We start from the raw sequence: 17164 nt of genomic DNA, 5'->3' as shown, positions 1-17164 counted from the left end.
GTTTCCACCCTGGAATTCAATGCCACAATGACTGTAACATTCAAAGTCAGAGTCGTGCAAATCTTGGGTTGGACCCCCATGATGATCCCAAGCATCACCTGCATTCCATGCGGTAGCTATTGGTGCGTTTGGGCGTCACATGTAACTGGAAATGTTTCTTCTGTTAGGTTCTATAGTGACTTTTTTCGTAGTCATTTGCATATTTTAGTATTATGCCCCCAAAATCAAATATCCCCTACTTTTTTTGAATAGTATAATTTCTTTATTTGGAGTAGGTAGAAAATAATAGGATACTTTATAATATATGTACTGTTATTTTCACTGGTATTATAAACCTATAACAGTAAATCTCTTTGATCTTTGGGGTATATTCTATGCCCGTAATAACTTGCGGTCTGAAAGTCAGGGCGGCTTTGAATATATACAGGGGAATTTGTGGTCATTCTTCTGAATTTTATTCTATTAAACCTGTAACGGGTTTTTCTTCCTTCCAGGGTAGGTGTTTTTCTTTTCCATAAGGAAACATGATGGAATTCTTGGATATTCTCATATTACATATACATAAATACATAGACGGTTTATAAGCAAGATAACGTCCTCGACTTCAGTTAAGCTGGGGTAGAAAGACTCTAGAAAAAACCCTCGTGTTATTTACTTCAGTCTTTCTTTCCCCAGCATAACCCCAGACTCGTGCTTTATCCTACTCTGAATCATTTTGATCACATAACATGTACAATTGTTATTTGGACTTCACCAACTTCATGCTTTTTATCCCATCAATATTTCTAGAAAGGTTATTCCCAAAGGATTTGGGTCATGAAAGGACGAACCTTATCGATATTTAGTGTTAAACACCCCGTTCAGGAGTTACCCCGTCTTTGCCGTAAACCCTGGTCTGTAGAGTCTTAAGGTAATCTGTAAAGTGTGTTTAAATATGCAGTTGTATTTGGGGATTTTATTTTTTAAAGTATTGGGCAGAGAATCCATCTATAGCAGGAATTATTTAATTTTTATTGTCTGTTAAAGCGGTGAATGCCTCTGATTTTGTTATATAATTTCAACAGATGACAAATGATCTGTACGTTTCTTGAATTAATTGATGAAGATTAACATCATCTAATATATCACCTCTACTTTTAGAACGATGGTTATCATAAAACGACTTTAATTCCATATTAATTTCCTGTTGATTATTGATGACATTTTCTCTTATATTTATCACTTTTGCTATGGTTATGTTCGCATAATTCCTTTTCCTATGTAACAGAAATACTTGTTTTTTTTCCCATACTCAATCTTCAACTCTGGATCTTAATTATAATTATATGTCCATCAATTTCCTGTTGTCTCAGTTCTTCAAATTTTCTTTTATTTCATTTAGACTCTGTTCACCCTCGGTATCCCTAGGTGACCTCATTCTGTTCTACTCCACTGTAACCTGGGTTGATCCACAGGGTTTCCACGATTTCAAATTATCTGCCCTGGCCTTGATTGTAACTAAAGTCAACGAACCAATCAAAAACAGTTTACAAACCAGTCTTACTAATGAAACCGTCTTCGTTCGTTCCTGGAGTTTTACGTCCACTTCCACCAAAGTAAACAAAGAAACGGCCTTCGTTTCGAGTTGTTTTTATAAGGGTATATAACCATATCCATGTCCATGTAAATAATGTATATATTTCTAATTCTTTTATACGTAATTGTATTATCAAAATATGTAGTATGTTTCGCGGATTTTAGATATGTATAACATCTATATGTTTGACTTTTGTTATTATTATTACTCTGGAATGTTTCATTCTGTTATGTTTATTATTACTGAACTTATACTTGTCAATTTGATTTACAAATTGTCTGCGATATGACCTTCGGTGGAAGCGGACGTTAAACACAACAACAACAACAACAACATTCTCAAAACTCTTGAGCCTACAATATAAACACCTGTCCGGTACTCATTAATATATTATATAATACTTGTAATTTGTTGTTAATGAATACGCATTTAGTATAATAGGGAATTCTCCCATTCAGGCTAATTCATAACCTTGTCTCTTGAAGGGGGAGCCTTTGCGTTTTGCTTACCGGTACTTTACCCGATGAGAGTTACTTCCCTTTGCCAACTTCCTTTTCAATTTACAATTAACGATTTATGGGATTGGTCGATAAAAATAGCACAATCATCAAGGACAGATAATTTGAAAACGTGTCCTTCCCATAGATTAAGAAAGGGGTTAATGGAGTAGAACGGAATGGGACCACTGGGAATACAGAGGATTGACTCCATTCTAATGAATTCGAATCTAAATCTTGATAAAGATCTACTAAAATATGTAGCCTACAGTATTCATCCTTTTCTCTTTGTCTTTGTCCTGCATTAGGGGATTGTTATTGGTCGTATGTTCAGTACAGTCATTCCAGTACAGTACAGGTTATCTTCAAATTAATGTAGTTTATGTGATTTAAGTTGGGTTGAAACACCAAAAAGTAATTTCCTTTATACCAAAAAGAAACCTAGACGTGATTTTTTGTCGAATTTTTTCTGCACCATGTTTAAGATATTGGTGTGGGGTTTGAATACAGCGAGGGTTAATATGACACTTTGTATGTTATATAAATTATTAATTAGACATTTATTCCAATGACAAGCCCATAATCAACTCTCTAAATCTGCCTATTTCTTTAAGCCTTAAATGTTATATAAATTATTAATTAGACATTTATTAAAGATACATTATGGAATATTAGATAAAGAGCTGGCATTTCTCACTATAATAGTTAAAATGTAAAGGGAATTTACTGAAAATTTCATTCAAATTGATTCACTCTGAACCGAGATTTTAGCGATTGAATTTCCGGCCTAGACTCGATCATCATTACTAAACTCGGTACGATAAAAAAAACATAGTCTCGATTATCCATTTCATGATTAAATCATGAATGGAAGTCGAACAGCAAATCGGAACCCAATCCAATAAACATCGCAGGCTAGCGATGACATCGAGAGTTGATTATGATCTGGATGAGTTAATTTTATTGTCTAATTAATAATTTAGATAACATTTCAGGCCTAAAGAAAGACCTGCAATAGGCAGATTTAGCTCTTGCATAATGTATGTTGAACTTGCCAAGATCATAATCAACTCTCGATGTCATCGAATGGTTCTAATTTTAATAGATTGAAACACGATCGCCATTTAAGAATTTAATTTAAAAATGGATAATCGAGACTTTGTTTATTATAGTAACAATGGTAACAATGAAAATAGAGACTACGGTACGCTATATTATACTCTTATCAATATTCGTAACCTCTCTCAGAATGATGTAATTTGACTAAAACTTTTGATATATTCCCTTTTTAATATCTATTTTTAAACTATTATAGTCAGCTCTTTATCTAAATCTTACATAATGCATCTTCAAATGTTTATAATAAAAGCAATCTCGTTTATAATCTTCCAGAGTTCCTGCCCTACAATTGATTGTGAATTCGTTACGCTGTAATTTGATCGACAATTTATGGCTGTTGTGATGGTTAATCAATGTTTTCGGGCATTATTAATGTTCATATTCCATAAGTGCTTTTTTTTTGCACTGCCATGTTCAGTCCATTGGGGTCAGAGTGCTCTAGCTGAGTGTATCAAAGATTTTTTCTGCCATTTCCATGTTGACACCGTGGCAAAATAGCATTGTTACTTATATTATACCACCGAATAGTGGAGTTTAACGTCTTGGGGTGTTATTTCGACTAAGTGTTTCTTGTCTGTATAAGACAAATGTTAAGGTCATACTGTTTTGTTGTTAACACGCCTTTTAGAAAATGATGCTTTCTGCGGGCCAGCTCTTAGATTTACGATAATTGGCATTTATTGGTCTATTAATAATGATATTTTGAAGGCGGTATTATATAAAATCAATCACATTTATTTTCTTGCTGAAGGGCATAATACTCATGTAAATACATACTGTGTTAATTTTGTACACCGCGTTGTTCAATCGACAGCTTCGTAATTTCTTATAAGCCTCTTACAACCTAATGGGTGCACAAAATATAATCCCCGTATGGTGAAGGAAATCGGTTAGCCGCAGAAACTCCCACAGGTCACCATTACTTTTAAAGATACATTCGTGGCAAAGTGCATCCTTCTTTTCGCACGACACTTGAGACGATATTGTTACTGTTTTACAAAATAGGATTAGGTATTAAGAAACATACAGGGAGATTAGCCTTATTCTAAATACTTTAGAGAGAGGATGCTCTTATGTGTTGGTGGTATTATTCAAGATAACATAAGCCCGAAGGAGGTGTTGTATAAAGGCTTTACGTTTTCTTGTAAACTTATAACGGTAAATATATCTTTGATCTTTGGGGTATATTCTAAGCCCTGAAAGTCTGAAAGTCAGGGGCGACTTTGCTTATATACAGGGGAACTTGTGGTTATTCTTCTGAAAGTTTTTCTTTAAACCTGTAACGGGTTATTCTTCCAGGGTAGGTTTTCTGTTTCCATAAGAAAACATGATATAAGGTTTTCCTTACTGGAATTCTGGCTCATTTTACGTACATGTAAACACAGACGGTTTATAAGCAAGATAAATTCCTCGACTTCGGTTATGCTGGGGAAGAAAGAGTGAAGACAAAAAACCCTCTTCAGCCTTTCTTTCCCCATCATAACCTCAGTCTCGTGCTTTATCCTATACATAATCCCTACAACCATAAACATAACCATCCTGTATGGACACTATTTAAGATATTATTGGAATTAAAATTTCGGCAAAGTAAAAGCAGTTTGCGTGTTTCAGCTTGTGGGAGGAAATTATCGACGCTTAGTTAAATTTATTTTTGTGCTTTCACAATATCAGTCAAATCAAGCATTGATATATTGGTGCTTCAACTTTAACATTTTTAGCGGTTGCCAGGAAATTTTAGGCAACTCTGGTTTAAAATGACTAGTATTGATCAATATTTGTTTAGTTATTTTCTCCGCGAATGAAGCCACGATGACACGGTGAGTATGACACTGGCATAGGAAGTTTCGGGTTTGGCTTGGTCCCTATTTTGGTCGAGGAAGTGTCTCGGGATTTCCAGAATGGTTTGTTCTTGGTTGGTGGTGTAGAATGGAGGGCCTGGTATAGAAAAGCGTTCTGTCGTACGGATAGTCCAAAACCCGAGGTCTTGTGTAAAGCATCGAAAGCATGTTAAAAGTCACTCGAAATTTGAAAATCGAAATTAGAGTAGACCGTAGTGTCGCTGACATGACAAATTTTCATCATAGCACATTTAATTTCTAAAACCTCTTTAACAGTGATAATGCCAGAGGTGGAAATATTGTGTAGACAGCTACGTTGCTCTGCGGGCGGTCATTGTTCCGAGATAAGTTTCGACCAAGCTGTTTCGGCGTTGGAAATCCACACCCATGCTTTCGTTCATTTAAACTATAACCACGACCGAGTGTCGTATTTGCTACAATGTAGGATTACTATATTTATAACATATGGTATCACTTGTCTATTATTTGGGAGATTCGTATAGATTTGAATTTATATTAGCCTAAATCTAACCATATCTACACATCATTGCAGTTTTATTAAATAGAAGAATTAAGTGAAAGTGTTTTAAAGGGACCATCTGTGTATTCATATGTTGCGTGCATGTTATATTTTCTCTTTATGAATTCCCATCTATTATTTATGACCAAATATAGCATTTTCTGTATGCTGAACAAAGCTTTGTCGTGTGAATGCGATATAGGTAATATTGGAACTCGGGGACTTCTTCAGTTGCTATAGTAACTACCACGGTGCCTGGTTAATTCAACACGACAGCAGTCTATATACAGGGTACTGGTTTAGTACGAGTCACCGTGCTAAAATATTCATTGTTGGATAGAATAATTGTCATTATCATACACTATTCACTTCCCATTAAACACTATACCGATTCACAGAATCCCTGGCACCACTTGTTGATGGAGAATATTCACACATATCTGCAGACCTTGATATAGTACCTGCAGATTAACACGTTACCCGTGTTACTATTTCTAGTAATGTGACACTATGCAGCAGTTCATTGATTGTTTATTTCAATGTTAATCTATCGGAATGTGAATAAAATCTACTCCCTTCTTGATTTAATATTAGTTTTATTGATTTGAACTGTAAGTCAGTTACACAGTGCAATTTTGATAGGACGTGGTTACGAATAATGCATTGCTGTGTTAATAATTTTGTTTTATGGACACATTACGACAACTGTACCGTCTGAACGCATGTATATTAGATTCTCTGTGTACTAACTAAGCGACATCGTTAAATTGCTACGTCAATCAATGGGTTTAATTCCGCAACATTTGAGTTAAACGATGTTTAGTAGGTTAATGGTAAGCCACAGACGTAAAAGCAAGTGACATACGTACTAAAAGACAATTAGTGTTTCTCATCTTCTATCGATTGGTGTACGTCGCTATAAAAGCTGTAATCCTAACGTACATATATATCACCAGTGTTTGTTATCTCTAGCATACTGATGTTTGTGTTGTGACTATCCAATAAGTGCTCACTAAAACATGTTGGATTAATGGATTGCTTGTTACGATGTTTCTGGATTTGACTTAGATGTAGGTTTCTAGATAACTTTGCAACCCGATCGCGTACCAATTTATAATCGACAAATTCTTTTCAACTTCCGCGCGAGACACACACACGCTGCGTATGATCATTAACAGATGAAGATTCTGCTTGAAATATTTTGATATCTACTTTAAACGTTCTAAGATGATGAAGCATTGGCCAGGTAAGATTAACGCACTTTTTAAATAAATACAAATTTATATGCTAAATGACAAGGAATGTAACAATTTGATTAATGTGGAAATATCTGAACCCACTTAATTAGTTAAAACACACAATATAGCTTTAAATCCACTAATCTATGTTCCTAGGTTCCAAAAAGAACTTTTCAGTCGGATCATCCAAACATACACGGATATCATTTTATTTTTAAGACCAGGCATATACTTGCATTTGACGATAAGCTCCACGTAACCGTCAAGACTATATTCAGCAATAATTGCTATTATATGTGCGTTACTTTCGTCGTATTAAGGAATAGTTAATGAGCAATAAATCTGGGGCGAATATACCCCGAATAAAAACTTATTATGCGTACACAGTTTTCCGATTGACTGTAGTTTCCATCGTTGGTCGTTTACCAAAAAAGACAGATATCGATGACGTAGAGGGTTTAACTTTCAAATAATTGAATTATCAACACGAAGCAGATGGCTATGTCGGTTACTGCCAATTATAAATACATTGTATATGCTTGCAAGAGAGATCAATTCTGGAACTTTTGTGTCTCAAAGTGACATATTTTATGTAGGGTCAAAGAGAATGCTTCAAAATCTTTCAGTTAAATTGGTATTTTCAGATATATAATATATATTATGAATTATAAGCATTTTATGTTCATTTATATCCTTGCGATTACTGATGGTTTTGGAATGTGACAGCATTTTATTTTGGACTCACATATAACAAAAGCGAACGATTCATGATAGTATTCTAAAATAAATCAAATATATGGTGGATATTTCCTAAAATGGAGAGAATATTTTATAGGTTATGTTGAATTGTTTGTTTTGTACGATTTTATACAAAATGTTTAAATAAGGGTGTCTTGACATAAGTGATGTCATTAATAAGTGAATAAACAGCTAATATAAGAACTTGCCAACGGCCCCTTGTTTTGGGGATGAAGGATTAGTGAAAGTTGAGTATTTACGAATATGATATACAGTTGTAGAAAGTTGAAGCAGCCTCTGGATATTGCTTGTTGCATGTTTTTATAGTATATGCAATACCAGTGTTGACCTTTGCTTCGTCTCTAGGATCCGATGACACTAATTGCAACACCAAGTATTAGTTACCAATGTGACATACTGTTGTAGAAAGTTGAAGCAGCCCAAGGATATTGTTTGTTGCATGTTGTTTATAGAATATACAATACCAGTGTTGACCTTTGCTTCCTCTCTAGGAGCCGATGACACTAATTTCAACATCTAGTATTAGTTGTTAACCCGGTGTGGTTTTTAGATGAAAAAACAAATGACTTCAACTGGTCACGATTTGGAACTCTATTTTTTTTCAATTTTTACTGCTGAAAGTGCCTTTTCTCAGACCCAAATATGTCCGTTCCCAACCGTTGCAGGGATCCCAAATGACTCAAACCATCGACTCAAACACACCAGTCTGGTCTAATCAATGCTTCCACTTTCAAACGAATTCTTGTTGTTTAGCTGACGGTGCCCTAATCCTATAGAGTGATTATAGACAGACATCAGTGATAGCATCTTGTGGAATCGGCGGCGTATACACTCATGCCGATCACCGACGCGCAGGAGTGCAACTTGATATAGCATTGTTTCATGTGTGGACAGTACACAGTACAAATTACAAGGCTTAAATAGTGAAGTGGCTAGGGAATAGATTCGTCTTTTTTCCCATCATAATGCCTCGCTCGCCTAGACAATTTTCGAGTCGCATGTTCAATTGGCTTTTTTACTCGATTTTAAGGCTCCTTTTCAACGATTTCCGAACGTTTACTTAGACGAAAATATCAGCCAAATAGCTCTTGGAATGGCTACAGATGCAAGGAAAAGACGGATAATTTTTTTATGCGCCCCCCCCCCCCAAAAAACCCCCACCCCTCTCAGCGGCTTGCCCCGTCTCCGCGGTCAGTGCCCTCATTATGCGGCGCGCCCCCCCCCCCCTTTTCAAAATTCCTAGACAAATCGGCCCCGTTTGTCGCGACGCAGGAGCGCCATCACGTAGTGATCTCTAAAACTATTATGGCCACTTCCGCCTTCATTTCTATCGGGTTTGGAGCTCAAAGTACGGCAATAAACTCGCTCTAACTTGACTGAATGAAAAATCTAACATACCTTTCGACTTTGTGGAATAACAATCTATAATTCTACTGATCTTTTTTTTGAAAATCTTATCGGATTCCTGAGAACAGATGTAGGCCTATTTTCTTCATGATCACCATCAAAACAGTGAAGAATCCATTATGTCGTAAATTTTATGTTAATTAGATTGCCATTACTTAGATTTTCCTTTTTCTCACTGTTTTATTGTCGATTTGGGATGATACGAATATTTAATATATATTAAAGACGTCTCTATTCATTTGACCTCATTTGACGTTTAAACCTATATAATGTACATGAATTTTAGATACTATTTTTTTTTCGGATGAATACAGCTGTTCTGTATTGTATTCTGTTGTAGACTGTGAAAATTTTGGATCCATGTGTCGACGCTTTAAATCACATGGATCCATTAAACATTCTAACTGTTTAATTCCATTTTTTTCATTGAAGATTCTTATATTACAAATCTTTCCTTACACTAGAAACGTAAACACTGGATCCGCCCCTGAATCTGATACTTTTTTCACCATCTCTTCCAATTCTAAGTCTCCTATTTAATCGTGTGATTTTTAAATATGACCACGTACCATAATGGGAATCGAATCATGTGCGGTAGACATCTTCGTGCTAGATTTCGCTGAAATTCGTCCATTGTAGGTGAACATGACAGTATGCTGTGGCGCATGCAAGACTGATAATGAGCGCCAGTACGCCACTGACTTTATTCATCGTCGTTATTATTAATGGCGGATGTCCCATTCGAATATTTTAAACTTCTAAATCCCGTGCGCAATAGAGTAACGTTAGCTATAGTTTGTGACTGTAAATCAAGGTTTAGTAAAGTATTACAAGTTGGACGATGCTCTGTATCGGTTTGTAAAGACTTGCGTTGCGAAACCAAAACACCGATCAAAGCGGGACAGCCACAAAGCCATAAATCTTTGATTTATGAAGTGTCAGTCTGATTGTAACTTATGTGGTATGCTGGAAGTGTTCACTCTAAACAGTTATAGTGTTCAGATCAATGGATATTGTGTTCTTTCAATTAACTTGGAAATTTGATGTGATTTCGAGGATATCGGTTGTGCTGAAGGTTTAAAGACCTTAAAGTAGGTAAGTCTCTAACTCAGTGATTCTCAACCAGTGTGCCGCGGCACACAGTTGTGCCGCAAGATCTTCCTAAGTTTGCCGATAAATTTTGAACGGCACACTAAGAAAATTTCTTAGTTATTTGACTGATGAAATTCGAAACACTGCAATAAAATAAGTTCATAGCTGTGTTTTTCTTTATTTAGTTTAAGTCATTCTATGTGTCTATGACTAGTCTGTGTCTACGGTAGTATGCCGTTTATGACTTGCCATGTTTTTATTTTGCAAAATTCAAATATTTTTCATATATATTTAGCCAGGTGTGCCGCTATTTTTTTTATGTGTTTCAAGGTGTGCCATTGGCAAAAAAAGGTTGAGAACCACTGCTCCAACTCAATATCATCCAAAGTCTTCTACATTGAAAACACTAAGTATTTGTCAATTTAAATCGACATTGATGTTGTGATCTTACCGGGAAAAGATGGGCATCTGATATACAATATTTAAGACAAAATAAACATTTTACCATTGGTACACGAATCGTGTAACATAATGCGTTTCAGCGCCATTTGTAACAAGGGACTCGAAGAACGAGGCTAGACGTATTTCAAAAGTCATGTCAAACGGTGACGCGATATTCTTATCTGGACAGCATGCGCAATAAATACTATCGGTGTAGACTGGAATAACCAGCCGCTAGAGATTGCCACTCGACAGAGACTTCTGGCGTATTTCGCCGAACATAACTGACTTGAAATTAGAGTAAAAACGGAAACGATTGAATGTTAATCAGTTTATATACATTCATATTACATTATTATATGCGTTGTGACCCATTTGTGTCAATTTCTAGGTCCCAAATATTAGCGATTTTGCCCCTTTAAATAACGGTATATTAGGCAGCAACGACCAATCGTAATTCTATAATTAACTAACTTCCTGTATTCATTATGTCGGCATGAAATAACACTTCCAAATATATATATATACCTAAGGCCACGATTTTTATTATATACGTTACATATATAAAGGCTGAGCAAGAACACCACAGGTCAATGAATGAAACGTGACAATTTCAGACACTACACTGGATGTTATGAGACACAGCTGGTAGGAACAATATCATTCAGATATGAATTAAACTAACTATGCTAAAGTCTTATTGTGTTAGGACTATACAATTAATTCACTGTCTTCTAACACAAGAGAATTCAGAGTTAATTTCCTTTCCCCTACAGGCTTCAATAATTACATCATGGCTTTCTTATGCATGTCAGACGAATATCTAGCCTGAAATTAAAATTGCTATTAATTATAGACAGCTTCTGATTCACTGAGCGGTAGTACATAACTATAATATAGTGGGAAGTACTTTCTTGTGGAATTCCACAGAGACTAACGCTTTGAAAACATACCATTTAGCTAAAATAGACTTTAACCCCATCTGGTCTCAAGAGGCGGGAGTCGTAATGATGTCGACCAATGCAGTTCCAGACTTACTCATCAATTAAGAGGGCACTGGGATAAAGGGGGTCTTTCTCGAACCCATATTTGAGATGAAGGAAGTTCTAAAAATTTACAAATTTAATATTAACTTTTCTCGATGAGCAGTAAATTCCCTGCATTAACTTCCGTGGGGGGCAAAAATGTCCCATATTTATATTGTTAGGGGCAGACCCCAACCCTCCCCTCCTCTCCTGGCGCCGAGAAAAAACATTTGAGGTAAGTGGAACATGCTTTAATCGATTTTAAGCGTATCTGGACCACTGTGACTGTGATTTGGCCAAGTGTTTTCAAATTTTTAGTAATGTTGGAACAGATATCTTAAAACCGCATTGAAACCATTTGAGAAGGGGCTCAAAAACTCAATGGACGCAAACGTTCTAAACCCATGACTTAAAGCACGGCATTGTCCCCCCCCCCCCCCCGACCCCCTTTCACTTAGCCCCCGATACTTGAACATTATATCTACATTATCGCAATGTGATACCTGTACTTGTAATAGCAGTATTTTTAGATTTGAACTCGAATAGAGTTTCCCGTAAAGATTATATACTGAGCGCCATGGAAAACGCATCACTTTTTTTTCCCAAATATTTTATTACTAGGTGGTTTGATATGTATAATATTATGCAATACTATGAACTATTGTTTCACACAATGCTCCCAAACGCAAAAAATATCGGCCCGTGTGCACAAAAAAAAATTGCACGAGATGCACATGAAAAACCCAATATTGACGTGCAGCATTGTGTGTGAGCCCTTTAATGCTGTAGCTTACCGTGATGATGTCTTGCAACCAATTGTTGTTCCGATGTTTCGAGCGCACCCACAACTTCAGCACTTCCAACAGGATAATGCACGTCCGCATACCGCCCGTTTTAGTATGGACGACCTGGCTGGCCATCCATGTCTCCAGACATGGCACCGATAGAACATGCCTGGGATGAGATTGGACGCCGTCTCTATCGGAGACCACAGATGCACACCATTGCTGCTTTAGAAGCTGCTCTTGTCCAAGAATGGAACAATTTGCCCCAGGCCTTCTTTCAAACATTGGTAAATTCCATGCGACGTCGCTGCACAGCGTGCGTAAGAACCCGTGGAGGACACACGCGCTACTGACATCTGTGTCGTACTTTTGGTTTTGACCCCTCTGACATTGTACCGTTGATTACAGATTAAACATCCATAAGTGTACAAATGTGTTGTTTTTGATGTGTTCCCATTTGAATATTATTCATAATAAGAAGCAAAATAAATAAGATATGTTTACAGGATCATTTTGTTATACGAAAAACTAAGTGATGCGTTTTCCATGGCGCTCATATTTAGGCCGTAGGTTATGGAGGAAATATGACATAGTCCTATTTGATATGGTTGTTACTTTTTATAGGTCTATTAATTGGACTGTTTTATAACCCATATTATAGATAGTAACTGTTTTATAACTCACATTAGATATAGTAATCGATATTGTAATCAGTTACTAATTTCTGGCCACACTACCGTCTCTACAAAACAAACATTAAGAGGTTGAGTTACAGCGTATGTTGGTAATAAAATACAGATTAATTATATTGAAATGGCACACCGTCATGCAATTAAGGCTTATATGTACGTAATACAGTGATATGTATGACCTCTGACGCGACCTATCGCTACAACCCGTCAGATCTTCATGTAGTGTAGGCCATCGAAAGTATAAAAAAACGAAACGAAATATAGATCTGTATTTTAATCAGATTGTCTTATATATATAAGATTGTAATTTACATATTTAAACTAACTAGACATATCGATATGATCTTGTAATAGTAACAGTAGATATTTTAATTAGGGTATTTTGAGAATAGCTCACACACATAAACTAATTAATTCACCATGTACTAAAAGAGCAGGCATCCAAATTTCAAAATGGAGGGAAAAAACCATAGATAATAATGCAGGGCCCGATTCCTAGAAAATTCTTAAGCACGTTCTTGTGCTTAGATTTAAGTAGACTTTGCATTTAAGTAAACTTACCTTATTTTGTGTTCCCAGAAAATTCTTAAGAACGTTCTTGTGCTTAGAGTTTAAGTAGACTTCATTATATGCGTTCCAAGAAAAAACTTAAGCACAACTTCGTTCTTAAATAACATAGTCAATCTAAGGACAAGTCCCAGCTTACCAACCATAAGTCTGTTTCTGCTTCAAAAAGGTGGCTGACCGTAGAGTTATTCGACGGCATTTCCGATACCAAAAGGACAATTACAAGACAGAAAAAAATCTTTCTCCAGAAGAAATTTCAAATTAAGAATGCTATAGAAAATTTCGCTTCTAGGCCTACCCTGAAATCATTTTATTTATTTGCTAATTCGTAAACAATAGGCTACAAACACACAGACTACTATAAGATCAGGCGCTCTCACAATTATTCAGTTAGTTTGTATGTGTCTGCGTTTTTTATCTTGTGGCACATTTTATATGTGAATAGGGGACATGTCAAATGCATCGAAATGAACCATATATATATATATATATATATATATATATATATATATATATGACGCCAATGAAGCAGGCGACAAACTTAAGACGTAATTCGCATACAAAAGTTGTTTTTATGACGTTAAAGAGCATCGTAGTCTCAGTTTATGGCAAACTTTACCAGTCACAATGTGCTTAGACTTATACTTGACTTGTGCTTTCGAATTAGTGGTCTTGAGAATTTTCTAGGGACGGTATTTTTATAAGTTTCTTAGGCTACCTTAAATAATTTCTAGGAACGGGGCCCAGTTGTTAAATAATCCATAAAAATTTCAGTGAGATCGGATCAAGATTGAAGCTTCTTACATTCTACCAAGATTTCGTTTAACGACTTTTCAGCCTCTTCTGGACTAATGAAGATGAGCATACACCATACACTGTTCTATGCATGGAGGTTATCAATATATAGCTCTATGGTTCTATGAGAGAAATTTTGCCCAGATAGCGGCCTACTCTTATTTCGATTACCAATTGTGTAGAACCATGGGTCTTTTGTCAGACATGGAAAGCGGAAACTACCTAACACCGGTCGCCACATCCAGCGTATAACCCATGCACCTTTTCTTACTACATATCTTAACAGCCTTGTGGTCGTCTAATATTTTCACTTGTTGTCTCTGCTTCCCCTTCACGGTGTGTATTCTCTTCTTATTCAATAGTTAAGACGGTTGTTCGTTTTTACATTTTATATATCAAGCTGCTTACGTATGGTACAATGCATAATAGATTACAATAGAGTCATTCTCTCAATCCTAATTCACCAAGGCTCGCTAGGGCGAGTCTGCTGATAGAAATGAATATATAAATGCTTTTCTTCTAGAATCAAGCGACTGTCTGACAAATGACCAGAAATATGATGGTCTTGTAGCTTTGGGTTTTTGGACCTTCAATTATCTAATTGGTCAAATATGACGTAATTAAAAAACACAACACAATTTATATGGAATACAATCACTGGTTTATACACATATAGCACGACGTTTCGACAAGTATTCTCTTATCGTTATCAAGTACAAATGTACTTTAATGTGCTCAATCACTAAATGCCACTCAAGGATTATGACGTAATTAGTTATAGTGATTGGTTACTCAAGCCAAATGATGCAATTAGTAAATTTCCAATCACGTATTAAACATGATATTCTCATTCCCACGGAACAAGCTAATGTCTACCAATCTTGCTACAACTGCTAAGGCCTATTTTACGCGCACGCCATGTGTACACTGGACCTGTGTATTTTGTCCCATCCGAATGATTTTAAATTGTCTATGGCCAGCCACCACCTACCCTCCTCCGCCGTCCTGCACCACTGACAAGGGGGGATCATGACGTAAAATCCAGATGAACATGATTTCGGAACAAGGGGTGTTTACTTCAGAAGGATATACGTTGTAATAAGATTAGTAGATTTTTTGCTCTTTAAATAAATAATTTCATTATATTATATCTTTAATTATTGGGTTTCATTTTGGTAAAGAAGTCATATCGCGTGCATATGGGCTTATATAGGCCTTTGCCTGTTGTTCAATCCATTTCAGTTTATTGAATAAAATATTGTTTAAACTACATCTCATGCACTTAAATGGAATGAGTCATGGGTTGACACATAAAAAGATTTATAAAACCAAACCATAGCTGGTTCAGTGTGAAAAACAAAATATCACCATATCATGGTAGGAAAAATACCATTGCATCATTAAGCTTAGCAACCAATCATTATTATTAATTACGCCATATTTGACCAATTAGATAACTGAAAGCCGAAACCCAAGGGGGGAAACCATCAGAGCTCTGAGCTATAGACAGACAGACGCTAAATTCGGGAGAGACCGCCGAGGTTCAAAAGACCCCAGCTGGCCTGAGTAAACCCCATTGATTTGTAGGAGAGCCATATGATGTAGGGTGTTCCGTCAGTCAACTCGATCTGCAAATTAGGGGATGGAGAGAAAGGCATGTCAATTTTAAGTATTGCAGTGTAACCTAAGCTTGTAACCTATGTATCCAGTGCTTGATTTAAAATGTAGAAACGAACTGATACATTGTTATGCCTGGTAGTTTAACGTCTTAACTGCTGGGGTACAAATATATACACAACGTGAGTCCTAAGAAGAGAATAAGAAACAAATATAAACAGATCAAAACTAGATGATCTCAGGGTTATTACCGCGTTTGTTAGGGATTAAATGTGAGCTTTCCAATCTGAACCACTGAAATTTTACATTACCTTTTTCAAGCGTGCAACGTGTGAAGCGTGAGCCTTCTCCTTCTGCCCACCGAAGTACTGCAGTAGTGTATATTTTTATATATAATTTGCACACGTATTTAATTAATAAGGTTTAAATGTCAGTTTCTATTTTAAAACTAAAGTAACATTTCTTTGCTGACGTTGACTGATAACAGATTAACTCTGTTATATAAGAATATTGACGTATTAAAGAGACACTAGAAGAGTCCTGTATTGTATCTTATTTTAGATTGGTTTTAGGTATAATTAATGGTGACGTGTAAGACTTTTCAAACGATACGCTGGGATTAACTGGAGGTAATATAATTACTCAATATGACACTTGAGGGATTGAGCTGGGCAAGATTAGTTTTCAACCAATCAATGGCCAAACCTCTAGTTTTCTCTGGATGTTTTAAACAGCCAGCAATCAAATTACTAGAAAATAACTAGGCGTGTTATTCGGAAATTCAAGCCTTTAAATTTGCGGACAAATTGTCTTGTCGTCACTTGAATAAATTATGCTTTTAACTACAATATTGGAACTTGAATTTCAATTCAAAGCTATGTCTCTTTACTTACTGTATGTAAAATGTTTTAAGTTTATTTCTATGTTTTGTATTGTATGAATTGTATAATTGTAGGAATAAGTTTTGATGAAAATGTGTTATTGATAAAAATGATATTGTTGTTTCAATCAAATTGATATTGTTGTTTCAATCAAATTAATATTGTTGTTTTAATAAATTGATGGTTATGTTTCACTATTTGTATTAATGTTTTAGTACTTTGTTGGTTTAACAGATTTCACAATTATATTTCTATTACAACCCATATGTTTCTACTTTTTGTAGACTGCCTACACCTATTTTGGGATGAGTGTTG

General features: G+C 35.8%; 1 protein-coding gene across 1 annotated transcript in view; it reads left to right on the top strand.

The window, feature by feature from the left end:
* Positions 1–6558: 6558 nt before the first annotated feature.
* Positions 6559–17164, top strand: part of LOC126810841 (synaptotagmin-9) — a 52536-nt gene continuing 41930 nt past the window's right edge. Inside the window, exon 1 of the mRNA XM_050536148.2 lies at positions 6559–6796. Coding sequence (XP_050392105.1) covers positions 6778–6796 — 19 coding nt within the window. The 5' untranslated portion in view covers positions 6559–6777. The remainder of the gene's footprint in view (positions 6797–17164) is intronic.

This window comes from Patella vulgata, chromosome 2 (genome assembly GCF_932274485.2).
Source record: "Patella vulgata chromosome 2, xgPatVulg1.2, whole genome shotgun sequence".
Lineage (NCBI taxonomy): Eukaryota > Metazoa > Mollusca > Gastropoda > Patellidae > Patella > Patella vulgata.
Note: the sequence above shows the minus strand (reverse complement) of the source record. Positions and strands in the feature narration are given on the sequence as shown.